Source organism: Myripristis murdjan, chromosome 16, assembly GCF_902150065.1.
Source record: "Myripristis murdjan chromosome 16, fMyrMur1.1, whole genome shotgun sequence".
NCBI classification, from domain to species: Eukaryota; Metazoa; Chordata; class Actinopteri; order Holocentriformes; family Holocentridae; genus Myripristis; species Myripristis murdjan.
In genome coordinates, this window is record NC_043995.1 from 26,622,299 (window position 1) to 26,646,532 (window position 24,234).

General features: G+C 42.2%; 1 protein-coding gene across 1 annotated transcript; it reads right to left on the minus strand.

The window, feature by feature from the left end:
• Positions 1 to 923: 923 nt before the first annotated feature.
• nr2f5 (nuclear receptor subfamily 2, group F, member 5) lies at positions 924 to 23,929 on the minus strand. Its single transcript, XM_030072940.1, has 4 exons — positions 22,698 to 23,929; positions 10,549 to 10,829; positions 8,393 to 8,639; positions 924 to 3,204 (listed from the first exon to the last, which is right to left on the minus strand). Exons 1-4 carry the CDS (start codon positions 23,062 to 23,064, stop codon positions 2,885 to 2,887), a joined length of 1,215 nt encoding a protein of 404 aa, XP_029928800.1. The 5' UTR covers positions 23,065 to 23,929; the 3' UTR covers positions 924 to 2,884.
• Between the last annotated feature and the right edge of the window lie 305 nt (positions 23,930 to 24,234).

The window sequence follows — 24,234 nt, forward strand, 5'->3', positions numbered from 1 at the left end:
CTTAGATCCTGCAGCGAGTCCCTAACCATTACATTGTGTGATATAAATATATAAGTATACAAAGCTACTGTACCCCAGAAACAAATATCCTGTATGCATAAGCTGATTTGGCCACTAACGTTGATTCTGCTTCTGATTCTGATTCTGAACAGGATCTCAAAGGTGAGCAGTAAAATAAACATTTTCAGCTACATAGCAAAAGGCCCAAAAATGCTACATCCCATCCTCAAAAGAACATAGTTTTTTTTGTTTTGTTTTGTTTTTGTTTTTGTTTTTACATGTATAAGTCCTTAACCAGCAATACGTTTTGGAACTATTTTGTCTATTGCAGAGCACAGAACTACACACTGGAGCCTGTTGAACTATCAAAATACTTATAGGCTCCGGCGATATGCCACCTTGTGTCAATAAATCCCAACTACCCATTTAAATCAATGACACCCCTCAGGCAATCAGAATTAAATAAGAGATCGTATTAAGTATTTTTATGTAAACTTTGCATTTAACTGCACACAGGACTATAGATAAATGTATATGTTGTGCTGCTTTGAACTCTGAGAGGAATGAAGCAAGAATGGATTGTATTGCTTAGTATTTTTTTTTTTTTTTAAACATGGAGCATGGAAATAAAATTATTACATAAAAACCCAAAGCTTGCGTCTTTTGTAATATCTGATACTACTGTAGGATAAATTGTAAAAGCTGTAAAAAATAAGGGAGTTACATCTTTCAGCTTGTCCTATAATGTGGTTAAGCCTTAACAGCTGCAGCACATTAGTGTCACTACCCAAAATATAGCATCCCTGTCATATGTTTCTGCTTTTTTTTAATGAAATTAAAGCATATATTATGCACTACACATAAAATATGTAGTCCTCGTTCTAAACCTTAACACTCTGTATGATATGAGACAGAACACATACTGTGAACAACAGAATTTTATTTCAATTAATGGATTCATATTTCCAAACAAAAATAGAGGGGGGAAAAAAAACAAACTCTTATAGAAATTTTCTGTGAAGTCATTTATCAACAGACAGCTTTCTAAGGTCCCAGATGGCTTTTCAAATACCAATACTTGATGTTCATACCACAGTGCCATGTTGGAAATGGGAGACAGGTTGTCAAAACAATCTTACTTCCTGCAAACAAAACAAAACAAAACAAAACAAAAAAAACACGTAATATAATACTAAACTAAGTCACAGTCAAAAGTCCAACCAGGATAATATTGTAACATTAACTGAGGTTTTCGGAGGTTAGTGATACATTTCTCTACGGTACGGTCAGCTTGAATGACACGTGAGTTGAGGGGGCATTCCCTACATGACAACGCCATCAGAAAGAGGAAAGGAACCTGCACAGCGCCAAAGACATAAAAATGCTGATGATGTAAGTAGTAACACTGCCTTCTTGCCCATTATTTATTATCTTGGCTCTTGATGCATTAAAATTCTCTTTTTTGCATCGTAAGCCTTTTTGTGAACATATCAAGCTCCTTTCCTCTCCTGAAATGACATTAGGAGGACATAATACCTGTTATAACAGGTAACGAGAGATTATGGCACAGTCATAAGATAAATGCTCAGTGACAAAATCTTTATTCTAAGGCAAGTACAGCTAAATTTACAAAATGCTCCCCCCGGTCCAAAATCTCCAATATCCCGTCCACAGCTTCTACCCATTGTCATAAGTGAGGGACTGACAATCATGACTGAAACCAATGAAGGGAGGACGTTGTGTTATTGTCAAAGACAAAATTATGTGGAAATAATAACGAGCCACTTGAGTAAGTAAAAAGGTAGATAGAATGGCGGAAGGGTAGCAGGAACCTACCAGTGCTGTGATTTTGCAGGAGTGAATAAGTGTCGGTTCTGACTAGTTTTACAATGCAAGTGCCTAAGCTTGTACTTATTTTAATTTGTTTTACAAACTCCCTCTCCCCTGAGACCTAGATATAAGTAAAAAGTCAAATTATAGACAAACCAAAAGTTAATTTTTCATCACCAACACTACCACAAAAATACTCTAAACAATATGCATGTTTCAGCTTTGGCACAGGCTGTTGATAATTATAAATTTTGCCCATTGGTGAGATGGGTTTGTCTTTTTGTCTGATATTGGCATGTCTGTCTGTCTCCCCACCCTTGAACCTGAGCTTTTCCCATTGAACCCTAATATGCTATAGATGCCTATGAATCAATGATATACATATGGACACAATCATGAGTTTTCTCTCCATATAAACAGTGCTAATACACACACAATAAACATGTCATCTGTAAAAGTCCAAGACATTTTGGCATTTGTCTTTTTTAATGGCTTCTGGTTCTGTTCAAAACAAAAGTTGGTAAATAAACAGTGGGCCTTGTTCTGTTGGTTGTACAGTGCTATGGGCAAAGCCCTTGCTCAGTGTTCGCCATACTGGGGTGCTACGACACAACCACTATAAATGCAGGTATAGCACCAACAATGAAGCAAATGTTTTGTCATCCGCTGCCCCTGTTTGGGATTTGAGACTGGCATCTTCAGTGAGTCCAACAGACCTGCTGGTGAACTGTGCAATAACCTGTTCCACCAACCAGTCCATCTCACACCACATCTTACACATAGACTGCACCACCATCTGAAGGACCGCAATGGGCCACCAAGTGTCTGTATTGGCCACAATCCCTTTGAGAGGAGGTGAATGATTGGCTGGCTTGTCTAACTGGGACGTTGAAGTATCGTTGGTTTGGGTTTTGAGCGGAATGGTGAGGGAGCTGCGTCCTCTGGGAAAGTTGAGAAGTTGAAGACAGAGGATGAGGGGAAGGAAAGATGGATGGGTGAGTAGTCAGATGGACGTTCAGCCTGAATTTCTGCAGCTTCTCCTTGTTCTCTTATCTCAGGGCCCGTTCTCGTTGTAGTGGAGGGAGATGGGTCGGTCGCGCTGCACGGTGGGCATGTAGGGCCAGTTGTAGCTGGAGCCCGACAGCAGCATGTCGCGAAGCAGCGTCTCGATGGGCGTTTTGCCGACCAGGCGCACGAAAAACAGCTGCTCGATGACAGGCGAGGAGACGATGCGCAGTGAGGGCAGGCGTAAGAGGAGGCGTCCGAAGCGGTTTGGCTGGCTTGGGTACTGGTTCCTTACGTACTCCTCCAGGGCGCACTGGGACTTCTCCTGGATGCTCTCCACATGGGCCACGTCTGACAATCCCATGGCATCTGGAGGGAGAGAGGAGAAAGCAGGGGTTAATTTGCAGTTCAAATGGAAGTAGGTGAGATACGTTGTCTGAGTACTAAATCCAATAAATATTATACTGGCTCCATGAATGAATGTCATATTTACGGTCTCCCACTGATGTCACTAAGTAAAGCCACTAGAAAGTAAAATGTAGGTGATGGAGAATCAGGTTAAAGAAGGATTTTGAAGTGTGGACAACTGATGTATGGTGCAATTCAACATTAGAGATGATGTCGTAATATTTTGTATTCAGGATAAGTGACAAGGATTTGGCAGCAACTTAATTTATGTCCAAACTAAGCCAGGTAAATTTGGAAAAGTCATTTTAGTGTTCTATCCACACCACAGATTTCACACTGAAATGCCTCAAAAATGCTTAAAGTCCCTTAATAAGCAGACATATTGACAATCCCAGACAGGTACTCTCAAACCACACACCTTTGAGATTGTTTTCGAAAAGCTGTTTTGGGATGAAAAAAAAATTCTGGCCGCAAGAAGGTCAGTATTGACCCATGTCCTCGAGAGGGAAGGGAGAGAAAGCAAAGTTGGCTTCGTGGATTACATCAGTTTAGGTGACCGAACAGTATGAATGAGGAAAGTGAGAGAAATAGGTAAGATGAAATGAGCTTTGGGTTTTACTGAAGACAACAAAGACAAACAACAAATTCCCATGGAATCCTGCTAAAATAATTGAGGTGATGAGGCTCTTAATACAGTGATGTCTAGTACACTGCAGTCTCTGTTCACGACAGAGCAGAGCGTTCCCTTTCCCCTCAACCGGAGGTCATGTTCTGCCTTTCACCTCCTCACACCTCCCCTCCCACCAGCCCCCGCCTGGGCGTGAGTCTCGCACAACCGGGAGAGTGTGTTACGCTGTGTGCGATACTTTTCACACCCTCTGTGTGCAGGGATTGCATGGGGGATTTAGCGAAGGAGGTCAGAGATATGTGAACTCAAAACAAAGGCACATTTTACTGTACTCTGCCGCGTACTGTACATTCAGTGCGAGTGTCTCTGCTCCCTGGTCATGTCCTCTGAATGAACCCTCATTTGGAAGACGGGCTTCACTCGATGAGGACAATTTCTTCCCAAGTGTGCTCCTTTAGTCGAGTGTGCTAAAGCACTGGCCCGTAGGTTTTAACCTGTCACCTTGCATCGCAGGTCCCCTTTGTCATCTAACACTTTGATCTGTCCCCTGTGTAAACCCTGCCCTGCTGAGCCTCAGTTCTACGCCACAAAAGACTTAATTTACCTCGTATTTTAATCGACTGTGTTAAACCCCCACACCCTCCACCCCTAGCGGCCACTATTCTCATGATCCTGGATGAATAATAACTCCCAGTTCGGCTGTATTTTCCTCCACAAGAATGGCAGCCGGACCATTTTTTTTTTTGTCAGCCGCCATTTTGGGTCCTGCGTGACAAAGCGGTCACTGCCTGGCTGGGATTAGCAGAGCTGTCCGTGCGACTGAACCCCCCTCGCGTGCCAAAGCGACAGCTCTGTGGGTGCCCCTCGGCACCAAGCGCCATGTTCTTTTGTGTGATCCTTGGGCACACACGGGGTCAGCGGGGGTGAGGGATCAGGATGGCAGGACTGAGATGCCCGTTCTCTGATGTGGGTTGATGGGACTGGGTTTCACAGGGGAGAGGAGGCGGGGGTCTCAGAGGGCGGAGGTGAGAGACGATTGCTGTTTGTCTGAACTTGTTAGGTCATCCAGCCAGGTCTGCAGGAGTCAAGTTTATTAAGAGGTCTGTCTAGTATGTTTGCGTCTGCCTGCCTGCCTGAATTTATCTAGATATGAGTCTATGACTTTCTTTCGGAACAATATGTGCAGATGTGTGACTCAATTTATTGCACTGGGGAAGCTATCTTTTTTACATGACTTGTCTATTTTTTGCAATATGTGTACAAGTGCGCCCGACTGCCTGCACACAGGGAAGTCACATGGGATGCTCAGGGCTACAGGGGTTATGTAGGTCATGGCCGGGACTGTGGCGAATCCTCCTTCTCACTGAAACCCACCATACATAATTCAACCCCTGTGGTGGGGGCAGGGGTCCTGGGGCCTGGGCTGGGTTTGGGGCTGGGTTTGGGGAGCAGAGGAGGAGGAGGAAGGGGAAGAGGGGTGGATGACTGGTTTCAATAATAGATGGCAGCGTGAAGGAGAGGAGGCCGATGAAAGAAATGAGACAGGAGAGGTGGATCCACAACCACCCACATGGAAGAGAGCTTGATGTTGAAACTAGGTACATGCAGAGTGAATCTGACAAGCCGTGCAAGGGAGAGGACTGGGGTAAGTGCAATAAAAACAAGGGCGAGAGACACCTCCTTGCTGGCTTCCTCGCCATCCGTTTCCCCTTGGGTCACAAGGCATGATCTCTCAGTGAAGTATCTCAGATCTGACAGTATTTTGGCTAGCGCTGGAGCCCAATGACTATTGAGATAAACCTCAATGGGATCCCTGTGTAAGCAGTATCAAAACAATGCCACTATGCCATTGACCTCAAGATACAAAGAATTTAAATTACAATTTGGAACATGATGCAACGCTGTCAGGGTTTGGGCTTCAGTTGCCAGAGCTTTGGATATAAACATCCATCAAATGACATTTCTGTGGTGTTATTAAATTAAATGGTGGTATTATTATATTAAATATTACATTAAAACAGCTAATGACAGTGAACACACACACTGGTTTAACTGTCAACAGAAATGATCTTTTTCTACAGACATACAGAATGACGGACGATTTAAATTCTTGGGTGAGAGTCCTTGTGCCCAGAACTCTCGCCCAAACCCCCCAAATGTGAAGTGTAAATTAACAAAATAATTAATTTGCCTGCCTCTTTTCTCTACTCAAAGTTTGTGAACAAATGACTTGATAATAATCAGTCACCGGGCATCAAAAATTCAGTGTAACATTGAATCAACTCAGCGAAGAAGTGTCCACAGGGGAATATAGAGTTGCATGATGTTAGGATGGCAAAATAACTAAACACATACAGTTATACTGACAACAAAAGGCTGGGCCGAGTCACACACAAGGAAAACTGTGTGAGTGAGTGAGACACAGGCAGCTATGTGCTGGCTCAATAACAGCCGATTATGAGTGAGCGGTCAGGTTGCGCTCAAATTTATGGAGGGTAAGGACCATGACTGACTAGCGGGAGAGCTGTAGCGCTAGCAGTTACATATGGAGGTAATGAGATGATATCTAGCATGAGGGGTCACATCTCGGTCAGGCTCACTAAGCAGCCTACAGCTGAAGTCGGCCTCCTGCGCCAGTCTCGTGCATCAGAAGTAAAAAAAAAAAAAAAAAAAAAAAAACTGTTACCTGGAGCTGAGGCCGTCTGAGTAACTTCCTATTCCAGGCAGAAATGATCAGCCGTCAAATTAGAGAATGATGGATATTAATGTGGTGCTACGTATATCTATCAACATAAGGAGATGATACCTGACAAAACGCTCTGTTGTGAAAAGATAACACATGATTCAAATGAGAGGAGCGCTGTAAGAGGCGACTATTATTCTTGGCAAGCTGCACGAATTGTTTAAGACTGCCAACTCGCTGACAGGCTGATGTTCATTAGTCAAAAAAAAAATTCCCCACATTGTTTTGCTAACTCCAAATGCTGTATTTGCTTAAAAAAAAAAAACAATACATATACTGCAATTACAATTCCCATGTGGAGTTCCCCTTGTAAAGCTATATGTAGCAATACAATCAGCTGCAAGCCAAATGTTGCAGTGATTTCTTTATGGGAAAGTGAGTGGATTAGATGGTTACAACGTGACAACTGAACAAATTTATTAGAGTGCACAGACTTTACTGCTGACTGACGTGGGCATTGTGACAGAAACCCCAAAAATGTATGCATGACATTAAACAACCAGTGAAGGCTAAGGTTGACAAAGAATGGGCAAACTTTGTCATGGTTGATGTAAATGTGGACAGAGCATTATCATCGTCTACTGGTTAGAAATAAACGCCTCGTCTTTATAAAATAAATTATGAATGTAATCAGAGGACTCGTATAATAACACATAAGAACTGAAAAAAAAACAACAAATGAAAAACCTGAAAAAATACTTCCTTGCTAAAAAATTTGCAAAAATCATTATTGTGCATATTTACCTATACCATGGAAAGAGGTGTATGTATCATTATATTAATAGCACAGGATAATCTAGTCGTTGGATTAAGTTGTTCATATGATATCCTGCAATTAGACGTGTATGTTGCCACGGATAAACCAGTGAACAGAATATTTCTGATCCACTGAAAGAACAATTCACCCACCGCCTTGTGACTTGCATAAGAAAGAAACATGATGTTTTGTTGGCATCAAAACTGACCAAAATAATTGCACAGAGGTCGAAAACCAAGGGACGCTGAGGTGCAGTGATGTCTCTACGCCATAGTAATCCATTTAATATCAAAGAAAGCCAACACATCTTAATGCTGTTTCTCATAATTGGAGGACAGACTTGCCCAGGTTATTCTTAACTAAGTTATGACGTTCAAATGCGTCACTCCAAAACCAGGTGACTTGAGTAACTCGGTTACAGGGAGATGTCTCTGTGCATGTAAACATAGCCATTGTCTGGAGACAGAGGTCACTTTTACACTTCAGGGATAACACGCATGTGGTCTGCAGGAGTACAGCAGCCAAATGGTAACCAGGCTGACAGAGCAAAGTTCAGATGCCTTTGGTCTGTTGGAGTGAAAATACCAAATGGCTGAATTGCATTTAAAACCACAGGTTGTGTATCAGACTCCTAGTTACTGTACTGTGCAATAACAATAAATATTTTGTTAAAAAAAGATAAGAAAAACTTTAACAGGTTGTATTTTTTTTTTTTTTTTCAAAATCTTATTACTTTTACTTCCTGGAAAATTATTTTTTGTGGTTACTTCAGGGCCTCCCAGTGGGTGGACACTACAGTTTCATCCAGTGACATAGAATCTTGTGACAGCTAAAACTGAGCCCAAATTATGTTTTGATCTGCTGAACACTTCAGAGCAGTTCCTGCCTCCTGTTATGACTTGCCCCAACATCCTGCTTCACCAAATTATTTAACCGAGATGCCAGAGAAATGCCATTCCCTTGTGACTTTAATAACCTGTTGTGTTCGGTCAAGATGTGCATGTGCTTCATTCCAGCTCACCAGATGTGAAGAGCACGATGGACTTGAGGCAGGAGTACTCTGCCGTGTCGACCTGCAGGGCCTTCAGCTTCTCCACCTGCTCCTGGAAGACTCGGATGTGGTCCATGAAGGCCACCACGCGCTCCGCCGACATGGGCGAGGCGTGCAGGCCGGCCGCTGCCAGCAGAGGGGCGACGTGGAGCGGCATGGAGCACTGGGCGGCGTTCAGGACAAACAGCTCACTCCATGACATGCGCAGCAGCGCCACCTAGGACACAGGAGGAATGGTATGCTTGTTATTTTTAAGGAAATTATTGCATCTGTCAATCTGTTTGCTTAGATGTTGACCCAAGGAATATTTAATTAGATTTTGTTGGTAATCTGGATCTGGTTTTGGATTATTCTTGTTTTGAAACTATCAAACTAATAGAGAGAGAATAGAAGAGAATTCCAAAAAGTGTGTTGAAAGGGCAAGAAATCATTTTAATTTTAAATTTCAGTGATGGAAATGTCTTTGGGTATAAGCAAGCAGCAAGTGGGAGAACTGCTCGGTCCTGGTCGTTTGTGTTTCCCAAGTGCCTTAAAGTCACAGCAGGCCTTTGATGCCCTTCACACTCGGTATTAACATCAGTCATGAGTGATCTAACTGAAGAGCGCAAAAATGCATAAGCTCTAGGTGCAAATGGGCACGAGAAGCATTTACCTTCCGCTCATTCACCTCCAGAGATGGTCAGTATTTGAACACATTAACAACCAAGTGTAAATGTAGTATCAAAGTGACGGGAGTGTCTGCGCCTCAGCTTGATGAGCCTGCTGATCCGGTGCCTCTCACCAACAGGACTGTAGATAGGTGAAGATTTGCACTTTGATTTGTACCAATAAGCTTTTCTAAGCCTATATTCAAATACGGCCCAGATATCATCTGTTCACCTGTAAGTGTATGTTTCTACACCACATGTAGCTTCCACTTGAGCTTGGATTCAGCCCAGAAGCACATCCAAACCAAACAGTGTTTAATGTCAGCTTTATTTTAAGGGACACAAATACTACTATAAAAGGGAAATGATGTGCCTGACAATTTACGTTTTGGCAAGAGAATGAGAAATTTGACTTCGGTGTGAATACTGGAGATGCATTTTAATGCCAGGTCTAAATATAATCTCACTACATCAAATGTAGACACTCTTAGCATACAAGACACATGCTAATGCCAGGTGTAAGGGAGGCCTTTTGATATCACTCTGAAATTTATGTTCATGAAATGTGCACAAGCAAGACAGGGTTTGGAAATTACAGAACAAGGGATATGACACTGTGGCACTTACTAAGGAGATAAGTCATACCGCACTTGTTGACATGACATTAATGATATATTAATGATACGGTACAGCTATAGCATGACATATATGTGATGACTATGACTGCCAAAGATGTTAAGTGAATATTTATAGGTCAGGCGATTACTCCGTGCCAAGACATAACAGCTGGTATAAATCTATACGGGCAGGACTGACGTCGGGTCTATTCATATTGAATGTCATGAGGACCTCTCTTGGCCTAGAGTGAATAATAATAACACAGCGTTATTCTTTCTAACACGCCACAGTGTGGAGACCAAATCAATTTTAAAAAAAAATAATAATAATAATAATAATTGAGATTTTCATCCATATTCTAAGTGTAAATGGCAGGTAAATGGGATATGTCATTAAATTCAAATGGTTTATAGCTTTCTTTTGATTTTCATGCAGTGACATAGAGCAAGGAGAGCGAGAAATTAAATTTTTAGTAATGTCATTATGCTTCGTCTGCCCCTACAGCAGCCATGCATGTTTGCATACAAAATAGCTCCAATAAGAGATAGCTAATCTGTGTATTATCATTGTACGTGAAATCAGGAAAAAGACGAAAATAGAATATGTCATTTTATTTTTTTATAGAAGTCTAATCCATGACCAAAAAATGTTCTATGACCAAAAAAAAGTTGTGTAGCTCTTATGTACAAGCATATTAAATATTTTAGGTGGAAATTTTATTATAACACCCTGCACTCTCCTATTCCAGTTCGTCTTCCTAGTATAAATACGTTGCAGGTATGCTCAAAAAAAAAAAAAAAAAAAAAAAAAAAAAAAGTTAGGTTGGTTGGATGATTGAGGGCATCCATGTCACCAGCTCACCTGATCCATGAGCTGCAGATCGGGGAAGAAGGGGATGTTCTTGGCCCACTCGACGGCGCTGAACAGCAGCCTGGCCGCCAGCTCACAGATGTTCTCAATGCCCATCAGGTTATTTCCCTGCATGCACTGGGCCCCGTAGCGGGACGTGGGGTAGGGTTCGGCACGCAGCAACAGAGAAATGAAGCCGGACAGGTAGGGCTGGCTGTTGTACGGGTCGCTGCCGTTGGTCAGATACTGTCCCGGGCTGCTCTGGGAGTTTGACATACGTCCTCGCTGGACAGCTGATTGGACAAGGAAAAGACAGACAAGGGTTAGAATAAGCATATTACTTTACTATTTTAGCTTTCAATGTATGATCATGTAACATTTTTCAGTCTGTTTGATTTATTTTACTCATCGGTTCCTTTTCTTTCATTTATTTATCTTTGTTTGTTTGTTTGCTTCTTTCTTTCTTTCTTTCTTTGCATAAGCATTTGTATCAGTCCAAGCCGCCACTTGTAAGCCAGAGCAAATGTCTGAAGCTTCTCTGTCATCAGTTTGTCATTACAGAGCGCAGTGCTAATCGTCTTGATTTAGTAGCCCTGCTATTACACCGTGTGATAACCCAGAACCTGGTCTACATCCAAAAGACCTCTGCACTGTCTCAGATGAAAGCCTGAGGACTTATCATGTCCTGCAGGAGGAGAAAAGGAAGAGAGAGAGAGGAGAGCAGGGTGGAGGAAGTGGGGCACACCGAATGACTGGGGTGGCGGTGCAGTAGAGTTGGGAGTAGGGGGTAAAAACCATAAAAACATGGGGAATTTCTCCAACTCCAAATATGTTAGCACTTGTCTTCTCAATGGAGCGATGTGGCTGTGGAAAGCCCAGGCCAAGGCTACTCTCCTCTGCTGACGTGCATCAATGAGTAATGACGAGCAGCAGCCGGTAAAGATAAAACACTCTTTCACACCTACATATATATATATGCACACATATAGATGCACACACATGCATGCATACACACAGTAACATCCCCCCCCACCTCTGCTGCCAAATGGCTCAGCCTGAGGCGAAAAGGGCATGCAGAGGTCAAGCTCTCATGCACAAACACATACAGACACACACTCACACACACACACACATGGCCAACCCCCTCATGCCGAGCAATGATGATGCGGTGAGCAGTCAAAGGCCCATTTGGAAAACACCTGTTCAGTCATCCCCACTGTCTGACTAATAACTCCATCTACTGTTACACAGAGAGGGTGGGGGCGGGCAATGAAGGCAGAGAAGCAGTATGGGAGAAAAAAAATGAGGTAAAAGGGTGAAATGGCGAGATAAGGTGGAGAAGGAGAGAGTGAGAGGTGATAAGTTGAGAAAAGGGAGATTGAGGGCAGAGGGGGGAGTGGGAGGGGCAGAGTGGGGAAGAAAGAAAAGGTGTGGTCTTCAATATGCTGGGATATAGCATGAGATAAGACTTGAGATAGAGAGTGGGGGTTTACATGAAGAGACAGGTGGAGGCGGGATGTGGGGAGAGGGGCGCAAGAAAGAGGGAGGGAGAAGGAGGGGGAAAACACCAGGGTTTGGAAAATGCTTTTCAACTCGGCATCACCTGTCACCTCAGACGCAGCAGCTGTGTCAATCGAAGGCACCGCGGCGCGTCCAGAGAACGAGAGGTCAAATCACTCTGCAGCATCATAAAAATGCCATTAATTCCAACTCGTCCGCTGCATGAGAAAAAATCCCCGGAACAAAGGGTTTTGACCTCAAACTACCAGTTTTCCTTGTGAACTCATGTCAACCCTCGTTCCCGGAAAAGAATGTGGTCTCCTTTGGCAAACAACCGAGTCTCGCTAGGCCGAGCTATGAAGAGGTGTTGCCTGTCGAGGAGACAATGTTGCACAACGTGACATTCCTTGTCACTTACATTCAAACAGCACAGCTCTCCTCTCGTCTCGTCTTGTAAAGAGCAGCCGTCAGATTACGGCTCTCAAAGCAGAATGACAGAAATTCAGAAAAAAAAAAAAATATAGAGAGAGACCACTTTGGTGTGCAGGGGTAAAGGTAGCTCAGTGCTTAGAGCAAGGCAGTACAGCTGCCAGGGTTAAGGGTTCAATTCCTACACTGTCAAAAAAATCTCTATCTTAACAAGTCATTTAGTCTCATATTCACAGTTAAACCATTATTTGATCACTATTTTTCAAGAATTTGTCAGTAGTCATGTTGTTTCCAGAATTTCCTCGAATCAAGTGTCATTTTCTTGATACTAGTGAGCTGATCTGCCTTATTCTGCTTTATTTCAACAAATTTACACTTGTTCCTAGAGCAAGTATTTATCTCATATCTCATCATCTTGCAGATTTTGTCACTTGTCTTCAGAGAAACAAGATTTTATTGCTGAATATAAAGCTAACTGACTTGCAGAGTTTTTTTTTTTTTTTTTTTTTTTTTTTGCGATGTACAATGACAATATATCCAAGGTGCTCTAAGGCACTTTAGTTAAAAACATCCACCGAGCTGCATGTTATGAGGGAACACTCAAAGCAAATTACACAGAACTGTTGCTGCCAATTTTTGATGTTATCAGGACGCAGGGTTCCCACCGTGTGCACTGATGTCAAATTCTATGACTTTTCCCTGACTGCCCATAACTATGTCGGAGCACTTCCCTGACCTTAAACTGTCATTCCTTCCTACTTTATTAATGTTCTTCAGCCCAGAAAAGTTTGACAGGGACGAACAGCCTGGCTTCCACTACAGTCGGGCTTGCTGTGGAGAAATGGCGACTGAAAAAGCATCATCTGATACAATAGAAGTTGTAAAATACAGGCTGGTAAAGTCTTGTGGCATAACATATTTGTAAAACTGCCTGATGTTCCCTGATGTCCCCAGACAATCTGTCAGATTCATTTAAAATTCCATGATATTCCAGAAATTCCTCAGCTCTGGTAATGCCTCTGATATTTTTTTTTTCATTCAAAAGCTATTAATCTGGTCTCTTATTGATTTGTGGTTAATCCTGCAGACGGCAAATCTACTCGATCCACTTGACTTTTCAAAAGCCTTATTGTGGGGGTTGCTCGTGGCTGAGTGGCCGAGCACTTGAGCACGTCTGACCGAAGACACATTGCTCTCTATTTCCTGGCCTACAGCTGGCCGAAGGGACTCAGAGAGGGAGGAAGGGAGAGCGAGATAGCGAAAGTATACAGAGAGAGAGAGAGAGAGATAAAGTAAACTGAGCAAGGGGGAGAAAGAAGGGCAGAATCAGGGACTGAGAAAAAAGCAAGAGGGACAGAAAACAAGACAGAGAGAGAAAGAGAGAGACATAAAGAGACCAAACAAGTTCGGACGCCTCGGGATAAGACAAGATGAGAGACAGGGTCAGAGAGAGAAACAGAGACGGAGAGTGAAGGGGGATGGGAGTATAAAGTCCGATTTGCATGTCTGCCAGAACTGTTTCCTGCTTTTTAATTGGCCCACCACGGCTTATCTTACTGTAATTGGCTGATCTTCTCTCATCACACAACAGAGGAGAAGAAAAAACAAAAAAAAAAAACTGGGAAGTGTTTCTTTGTCTCTGCACGAGTGCAAAGACAAAGACAAATTCCTGCACATTTAGTGGACTTGGCAAATAAAAAGATTTTGATTCTTAGAGCTCGGAAAGAACCTAAAGAAAAGAAAAGAAAAAAAAAAGAGTGACACATCCTGAACTCTGAGGGCAGAGACAGCATCCCACCACAGCCATGGCACAAAAGGAGGGCATGGAGAGAAAGAGGGAGAAGAGGAGGAAAGCACATGCAAACAGAGGTACCATGGGACATTTCAGCTGCGACTTTCAAAATGCCACTTCAGCAAATGGCAGCTGGCAGAGTGCACGGTTCGCTGCTCGGCTGTCCTGGATTAGCCTCTGGGTCAGACTGTTAGTGGAATTACACAGGGTTGCAGCAGCTAAATACAATTAAGGCCTATCAACATTTGGACTAAAAGGTCATGGTGCCGGGGCAAGGCAGACGCATTATGGATTTGGCTCAGTCTAATTGTTGAGTGTAATAAGTAGCTTTTCCATTTCTCATGCTTCCATTTGCTCGCAAAAAATAAACACTTTACCTCAGATGAACTGTGCCTCTGTCTCCACGTCATACAGTCCCATAGCCCCACAGCCCTGGCTGAATGCGCTGTTCTTTTGTGAGTGCTTGTACATGCGCGTGCACGCGTGTGAGACAGCTCAAATGCATGCGTGTACGTAAGTGCAGGTATTCCACATATTGTAGCACTTGTCTTTTATGGGACATATTTATCCTTACAGAAGCATGAGAGAATCTATTTTGAGCATCAGCAGAGTCAAACCACTTAGCCTGCTGCTGCCATGATGGTGCATCCACTGAGCTACATATGTATGTGTAGTCCAGTGTGTGTGTGTATGTGTGTGTGTGTGTGTGGGGATGCACATGGGTGTGATCCAGCTCAGAGGGCAGTGCATGATGTGACACCTAAGTACTATGCCTGTGGCTCTGGCAGCAACTCTTTTAGCTTGGCCCTGCACTCCGACCCACAGGTCACTGCTCTGTGGCAGAGACCAAAAACAAGGATTGTCAAACAGGAGCAGAGGGAGCAGCTAATGTGTGAGCCAGAGTCACAGTCAGAGATTTAGAAAAAAAAAAAAAAAAAAGAGAGAGAGAGCGAGAGAAAGACAGAGAAAGAGACAGAAAAGAGAGTGAAGATACTAAGAGGAGGAAAATTAGAGAAACACAAGAATCACGGCTGGGTTCATTTCACTTCTTGTTCAGTCAGCAGCTGGAAATCTTTTCCCATTAAACTGGTAATCATCAAGATCCTCTTATTATTTTTTAGTTATTTTTTTTCCACTTTCTTTTCCATGTTTGATGCCAAGCACTAATTCCTGTGATGTTTTTACACTGCACTTCCCAGAAATCACTTGTCGATCAAACCATGTGTCCAGTACTGCAGCATCTTTTCCCACAGATTTTCTGTTGCTGATGTTTGATGTTTCTGCAAGTGGCTTTTCTTCGTATGTTCAGCCACGCTGGCTATCGCTGCCCATTTCTTCTACTATCTATACCAAATGAACTGAAAAATAAAATCCCCTGTGTACCAGAGGATGTTTCCACTTAAAATTCAGCAGATACCGAGTGTTTGGGACTGATAGGAATCTGATTTTTTGTTTTTTTTAACTTTACACTGCTCTCATATCCAGTCAGCAGAGAAATTACTGAAAATGAACATCTGATCATTTAAAGCACACTAACTCCTACTCCAGTATGTGTGTGTGTGTAAGAATAGAGGTATGCAGGGAACGTGAAAGACACAACAGAACAAGAGCGCAGAAAACTGGAGGCAGTGCTGGAGCAGGAGGGAAAACACAGATAGTGACACAGACAGAGAGAGACAGGGAGGGGAGAGGAGGTGGAGGCGGCTCTGCGTGAGCATGTTCACCAGCATTAGCTCTGATGCAGTTGCCTCAGTTTCTCTCAGACTTTGATGAGGCAGTTCCTGAATGAATTAGTAAAGCAAATTCACCCAGTGCTCTGTGGCTCCGACTCAGCCCACTTCTTTACACTGAGCCCCCATCTCATCCCTGTTTTATTTACCACACAGCAGACAGCGCTGGAACTAGGCTATAGTGTCTATAGTATTCATGATCTGATCTTCAGTGTCATTAAGATACAAATAGATTTATTTCTTTATGTAGCCAAAATCATAATACATAAAAGTAATCATTGGGACTAGGATTAAACTGACATAAGCTTTTGAAAGGAGATGCCAAATTTGTACTGACAACTGATAGTTTGCACTGATATTCGATATCTCTAAATTTGACCATTTTCATGCCTCCAAAACTTTGCACATATTGAGGTGGAAAAGCCTCTGAAACAGCATTTTGACCACCATGGTGCACATACTCTCTCCACTGAAACCCAGACTTATGAAATTCCCAGTAGGTGAGTTGGCAACTGATCTGTCCAGGGTGACTCAAAGGCTGGGGAAACACCTTCATGCCTTTAAACAGGAAAAAAAAAATCACTTTTGCTTGTTTCACTGACTTTTAAAAGTCAAGGATGAATCTTCATCACATCAGAAGTGGATGACATAACTGGCCACCATCTGTTTATTTAATACCTAATCCAATATGAACACAATGTAGGGACAAACTGCTCATCAGTATAACCCAAACAGGGACAAACACTTGTATCCACTGAGTTTGGATAAGATCATCAGTTAAATGCATAAAATGTAAATGCACAGGTATTTCCTATAAGCTTGTTGCAGAGAAAACAAGAAAGGCGAGCTGATCCTTTGAGGGCTAAATGTTCCTGACAATGACTGACAAACTGTGGCTGTTTGTTATTACAGGTGACCCGGGTGACACGAAAACAGGTTGAGCTACTTAGGTCACAAGCAAAACAGTCCAGAGTCAGTGTCTGTTAGAGTGACTGACGGAGCGCAGTTGACTGAAACAGCCATACAAGGCACTCGTCTTCATCCAAATCATCTCTGTTAAGTGAGGTTGATTGCTGCTGTCAAGTTAAACTGACAGCTTTTTGTATATTCTGTGGTATAGAGGAGTATAAAAACTCTTTAAGTACTATATATGTGTGCTACTACAGAAAAAAAATCTCCATTTTAACAAGTCATTTAGGCTAGTCATTTAAACCCCACTTGTTTGCAATACTAAACAACTTGAATTTTCTTCAATCAAACTGCTTTGGAAACAAGTGCAATTAACTCATCCCAGATTTTTAATTTTTTTTAATTTTATATATTTTCAGAAAAAACATTTTTTAAGACTGAAAATGAGACTGACTTGTGACCTGTGACTTGTTTTGCATGCGCTTGGAGATTTTCGCTGTGATATTGCGACATGATACTGTGACCTTGACATGTCCAAAAGCACTGAAAAGCAGCGGAGTCCATTCAGCCAAATGACTCCCTTAAATATTAAAGCTAGCCTCGGGCGCAACGTCACAGGCTCAGGCACCACTGTATCGCTTTAATGGAGGCTGGGAGGTGCTGAACTATATGGCGATGGGCTTTGTCAATAGTTGCCATGATGACTGGGGATAAATATTTGAATATGTCAATAGCAATGATATTGTAACAGGTTACGGTTTTGACAACCATCCGGGGCTAAACCACAGTGTTTTCATGTTACACCACCTGCTGTTACAAGCCCAGAGTGGAGGGTGGATTCGTCAATACACACTGTCTGTTAGTCTTTAGCTCTCCAGTGGGCTATTTACTCAATGGAGAGGCCCAAGCCACTTCAGACTTTTGGACTTTGACTTGAACCTGTCTACCATTAATGTTTTAGCTTCCACTGACCTATATTTGCCTGTGCTGTTAGGTTTTTAGCAGCGTGATCTGAGGGTCAGGGGAGGCAGCAGCAGTGTGGCTCTTACAGCTAAGACTGTTTCCAAATCATGATCATCACCTGCAGTGTTTGGCTTTGTGTGAACATGTGTGCATGCATGTGTGTGTGCATATGAGTGTGTGTGTGTGTGTGTGCATATCTGCTTGAGCCCATGTGTGTGGTTCAAGATAAACACAACAGACAAGATGACATTACAGCTGTGTTCGCCTGTGTTACCAGCTGGTGAGGTGTGGTTGTTTGCGGTGCTAACACAGCAAAACAACCACACTTTGCTTTTTGTTCTCTGTAAAAGTCAGTGGAAAGTCTCAGTAGGATGTTTCAAAATTAAAACTACAACATTCACTATGAGGCTCATTCTCTTTGCCACTCTACTGACTTTGCAGACTAACAAAGGCAGAAATGCCACAGTGGCTTGTACAGCTGCACGGGGAGAGCATAGAGCTAACACTGCCAAGGCTGAGAGACTGATTCCTACTGGTGCCAGAAATGTTTGCTTCATGGTCCTGAAAAATGCCTTGGATTAAAGTGTCCTGTAAATGACTAAATGTTATAAAGTGAAATTTTTGATGATTTTTCACATTTAGGCTGTAATGATATGAAGTCCACAGTCCTCTGTAGAGAAATTCTGCATGTTGTGAGTACAAAACTCTTCCAAAGCCCACTGAATAAATTTAAAAATGCTCTGTGGTCTAAATGAAAATAAGGCTGATTTCCTTCACCCCTGATAAGTTGACATTTTGAAGATACTTTTGATGATATGTTTTTTGGAGCGACTACAGAAAGAAGTCAAATGTCCTTTGAAAAAAAAACGAGATGCTCTTCCAAATCTGAATCTGCCCCATTCATGAAACTTTTAAGACTCCGTCTCAGGCAGCTAAATATTAATTTCGTCTAAACAGAAAAGCCACTAAGTCATGCAGAGGTGAAGCGAGGGCAACCATAGACATAATAGACCCACTTGGGATATCAGGCACAAGATCCAAACTCCTTTTCCCAACTTTAACTTTCTGAAAGGTTGTACAGCCAAGTGAAGAGCTAAAGTGTCATCCACAATCTTCCTGTAGGTTTACACTTTATCTGTGACCAAAACAAATCAGCATTTAATTATAACACCTCACACACTTCCCCTCTGGACCTTGCACATAGACTTAGTCAAAAAAGTGAAGTAGGTTATGACCTATTTGCGATAGATGAACTAAATTTCCAACTTCAAAAACGGTCTCTAAATGATTAATACCACATGTCAAATTGTTTTGACCCAAATGACTGCAGTTTATGTATGAGACACACAGATCAACTGCTTTATTTGGATATAATTCAACTTATAATTTGTTGGGGGGTGGGGGGGTTATGTTGGAAATGTGGAAGATTTGCAAGACTTTACGTCAGCCATAACTCAGAATAAACATAATGTCCCCCCAACTGCGCTGTCAGGTGACCCTGTTGCATAATGTAGAGGAAACATGACTTATGCATGACCTCGGAGGAGGATGATATGAGGCAGGGCTGTGTGCATTATCAGCCTTACCACTTTTCAGCTGGCACCCTTAAACTCCTGAATTCCTGCAACAATGCTTAATTTATATGTCAAAACTGAATGACGCCAAGGTTATAAAATGTTCATTATGACTGCACTTACAGAATTACTTTATAAACTTTTCAAATGGGTTTACAGCACTTGACAGATAAAAATTTATTTTTTTAAAAAAAGTATTTTAAGCCTCTTAAAAGTTATTAAAGCCATTTTCAGTACTGCAGGGCTATTTTGTAATGAAAATGTGTGCCTCCAATCTTAATATTTTATTTCATTTTTAGCTAAATAAAGTCCAAAAGAGCACATGTTGATAAGCAAGAGTGTAGCAGAGGGTAAATCCACATAAACTCACTTTACTCAATTATTTGTCCAGAGTTTACCATCTTTCCATCCTGACACCAGCATGTATAAGGTTTTTTTTAATAATTAAAATCATATTTAGTAGATGAAGATGTGGGTTCCTTTAAGAATAAAAGCAAAAATAAAGGCTCTCTCTTGGAATCTAGTTAATATTTGTTGAGAACCGTTGTGACTTGGCTCATGATGTTTCACCACATCACCACTATCTTATATTATCTTTCAAGGCAGTATATTCATATTTTTAGCACTTTTAACTAAATTAATTGTCCTAAGCACTTCTGTCAAAACTGCTGGAAAACGCATGCGCCTTAACCAAATTTATATTGGTGTCTAAATAGATAAATTATCGCTTAGATGAACACAAGTCAGCCAACTGTAAGGAGATTTCAGACAGTGTTTATTCCCTCTGACCTCAAATGCACCGACATATGTGAACTCGGCCAATGTGCCCAAGAAGAAGTTGACCTATTTAGGCGTTTTTGCGCACATTTTACATAAGCCCTCCACACTACAAAAAATATCAGTTTGTGGGCGTTAGAGATATGCATAAATAATAATAATTATTATTATTATTTTGAGTAGTAATCTCCGTGCTTGTTTTAAGGGTGTGAGCAGTGTGCCTTGTTTCAACATTAAGTCTTACAAGACAATTCTCAAAGCGAAGTGCCGTCTTTAAAAAATAAAGGGAATAATTTCTGCTCACTGGGGAGACTTTTCACTTAAGGAAATCGAGATTACTCGGCCTGTTGGATCATGGATAATGTTACATCATCATTTGAAATGCGAAGCTAATTCCTTTAAACACAAGCCATAAAGGCCTGTTCATTAATTGGCATGTCTCCTGTGCAATAAAAGAAGTTCTTGTTTATGGAAAAAGATGACATAGCAGAAACATCCAAGTTAACCACACATTTAGTCCTGAACTGAATTATAGCCTAGTTTTTTTTTTTTTTTTTTTTTTTTTTTTTCTTGGAAATAATTCCACATAATGAAATGAAACAAGTAATATAAATAACGCAGATAATACCTATAGGCTACTTTATACAAATATTCCTGAAGAAGTTCATAAACAAACGAGAGTGAGCGAAAATAAATAAACTAACTCCCTCCAGAGGTTGGTTATTTATTTATTTATTTATTTATTTATTCAAGAGTGTAAAAATGCCTCTCAATATCAGACTAAGTTTTTTACGATGGATATTTTTGTTCAGTAAACACACTGCGGTGCGTCAGGCGATATCCGCGGGTTCATTCAGAGGAAAAGGAGCATGACCGAGTCAATGTGGCCTGCGGGTGTTTTACATGAGGTAAGACTGTGTATACCACACACACACACACACACACACACACACACACACACACACACTGATAATTCACTAGCGGGAGCCCTGAGGAATCGTCTCAGGCTTTTCGGACGGGTATTTCCACTATCTCTGCATTTATATTTTGGCCAAGGCGAAGAACAAAGAGCGACATGGTGACCTGCTGGTTAGATTCTGTCTGATCTTCGGCATGCCCTGCCGAGGACTCCTTGAGCAAAACCCTGAATCCCGCCACCAACATCTTTATAACATCTTTACTAAGGTTTGGTCTTCAGAGCCCAGACTGACTTTGTATTTGCATTACAGAAAACCTTTATAACTTACACTCACAGCTTGTTTGTGAAGAGGAAGTGTGTTTCTTTGCAACCAACAGGCTGCTGCTCGAATAGCATTTTCATATATTCACCTAAGCAGATTAGGACTCGTTTGTTTGCAGGCACTGTATTATTTTCAAACCATATAGACTAATATATGACTAATAATAAAAGGCCTACATTAGTCTTAAGTCTTGCACCCTCACGGATCACAATACACACACAAAAAAACATGAGGATGCCCGAGTGCAACCACAACACAGCAGACTTGAGAGGAGCTTTTGGTTTATGTTATAAATAAAATTAACCACCACCGCTGCCCTCGGTCATTTGGACGCGGCGAGGTTGCTGGCTCATAATAAGGCAAACACTGTGCTTGACCAACACGTTTCCACTGCTGCTTTGTCACTAATTGACTCGTTGTTAATCTGACACACAGCAAATGCAGCGGGATCCTCCTGCAGCGGCTATTGGTGTCGGGAGGCAAACGCCATAATTAATAGAGGAACAAAAGGAAAGCTTTTCTACCGAGCAGCAAAATAACTGCGCACCGAGATGAGTGAGGTAGACTTGGTTATAGGCAATGTGAAATAAGCATTGTGATACGGCAGGTGGTGTCTGATTATTTACCTCTGACAGGCTGCGGTGGCTATAGTATAAACATACAGAAGCCCATAACCTTCAGCTCAACTGCAAGCACGCCAAAATGACATGACGCACAACTTTACGCACAGAACAAGTTGACAGTATATGAACACACTGCAAAAATGTCTATTTTAACTCATTTAGCCTCATACTCGAGTCTTATTTCTTACAACAAAGGAAAACCTGCTACTGGGATGAGATAATCCTGTTTGTTTCTAATTCAGTTGAGATTGTATCTAGATTTTTTCTTTAATGTGGTATCGGTTGGCTATTAGAGCATAGGCTACCTAATCTGCCTTAATCTGACTCATTTCAAGATACTGACTCTTAATATCTAGAAAATTCATAACAATGCGAAACTGTGCTGGAAAGAAATGTTATTATTTCACCAAATTGACATTTTTTCTCTTATTTCTTACGATATTGAGACTCGATTGTTATTTTTTTTTTACTGTGTAACAATATAAACTTTACGCACAACTTTACGCACAGAAATACGTCTTGTAAATAAATGCCTCGCGTGCCACAGGTTCAGTTTGACGCAGATCGAGAGTTGACTAAAAACCATTAAAACCCACATCCACAGAGCACAGTGCCGACCTTACCTTCTCTTCTCATGCCGACTTTGAGGCACTTCTTCAGCCGGCAGTACTGGCACTGGTTCCGGTGGTGCTGGTCGATGGGACAGTCTCGGTTCCCCCGGCAGGTGTAACTGAGGTTCCGCCTCACCGAGCGCTTAAAGAAGCTTTTGCATCCCTCGCAGGTGAACTGACCGTAATGCTTTCCACTGGACTTGTCCCCACACACCATGCAGTCCACGTTGGGGATCTTGTCCCCGGAAAGTGCGTCGTTCCCCGGGGTGGAACCGTTGGGCGTCCCCGGTGTCCCGCCGGGCTCCTGTCCGCAAATCTGGAGCTGGGACCCCGGATCTGCAGAAATGTTCTCTTGCCACTGGTTTACTACCATTGCCATGCTATCCCCAAACACTTTGGTCTTTGTTTAAACCACAGAGAGAGTCAGACTGAGAGATAGAGATCCGTCCTTACGTCTTGCAAGAAAAAAACGAGGCAGGGCGAAAAGGCGCTTCCCACTTCCTCCCTTCAGAGATCAAACTGGGATTAATCTGTGTATGTAAACCGCTGGCTTACACTTTTTCTGTGTTGTTGAATTACTACTTCTGTAAACATCTACCAAAGTTGGTCGAAACAGCGAGGTATCAACATGGTCGTTGCATAAAAATGTAGCCTACAACTCCCGGTGCCCCTCGCTGTCCAGCAATCCATAAACACGTTTTTCTTCAAAGAGTAGCCTCGCGGAAAAGTCAGTCGGATAAATCAGCGTATTAACTGCTGAAAAGAAAATGTTAATTATAATTTGCTGCCTCAAAAATGTGACAGAGGTTAAATAACCTTGCCTAGTCCAGACAATAATGTCTTGCCTCTCAGACGGTCGCTCCAAGGTCTATCTCACTCTCACAACTGGACTGGAATGCCAGAGAACTGCCTCGGTTTAAGGGAAGTACCTCTTGAATGACAGGCTTGGTTTAACACTGACCACATTTCACGTTGTGAGGCGAGGATTTTGCTTGAATCATATGCCCCTTGAAACGGTATTATGCGCAGTCCCGAAGTAGTCCTCTTGTTCTTGCGCGCCGCGGTGAGGTTTGGCCAGACACGTCCGTGTGCGCTCTGATCTTTAACCAAAACAAGATCCAATGCAGTCTAACTATCCTTTCTGCTGCTTTGGCAGAGTATCTATATCAGAAACCTAAAGCTGAAATAGCGAGTTTGCAGGCAGAAGGCTTTTGCCACTTGAGTGTGCGTCACCCTTCGGCCGTCTGTCCCATCTCCGTGAGTCAAAGCCACAATTTGGTGAAAGTGTCACTAACAGGCTGCCTCGTATACGGGAGCCCCCCTAGCGGCGCTCCATATAAGGTCATAAGTGCCAAATAAGGACACATCCCCTCCCCTCGGCATGAGAGGTGAGCGATGAAGAGTCGGGCGTGATTGGCCAGAGGAGTTTGTGAAAAAAAGAAAAAAGAAAGAAAAGTAAGCAGCTTTCTAATTGGATCCCGGTCGATTAGGCTGCTTTTGATTGACAGGAGCGGTTGTCGGGATACAAGTGCTGCAAAGTACATCAGTG

Bases quoted from the DNA above. Each gene is read 5' to 3' on its own strand.
- nr2f5 (XM_030072940.1), bottom strand. From the start codon at position 23,064: ATGGCAATGGTAGTAAACCAGTGGCAAGAGAACATTTCTGCAGATCCG. The intron at 8,640-10,548 runs GTGAGCTGGTGA...CCTGTGTCCTAG, and splicing joins ATCTGCAGCTCATGGATCAG to GTGGCGCTGCTGCGCATGTC. The intron at 3,205-8,392 runs GTGAGCTGGAAT...CTCTCCCTCCAG, and splicing joins CATCGTGCTCTTCACATCTG to ATGCCATGGGATTGTCAGAC.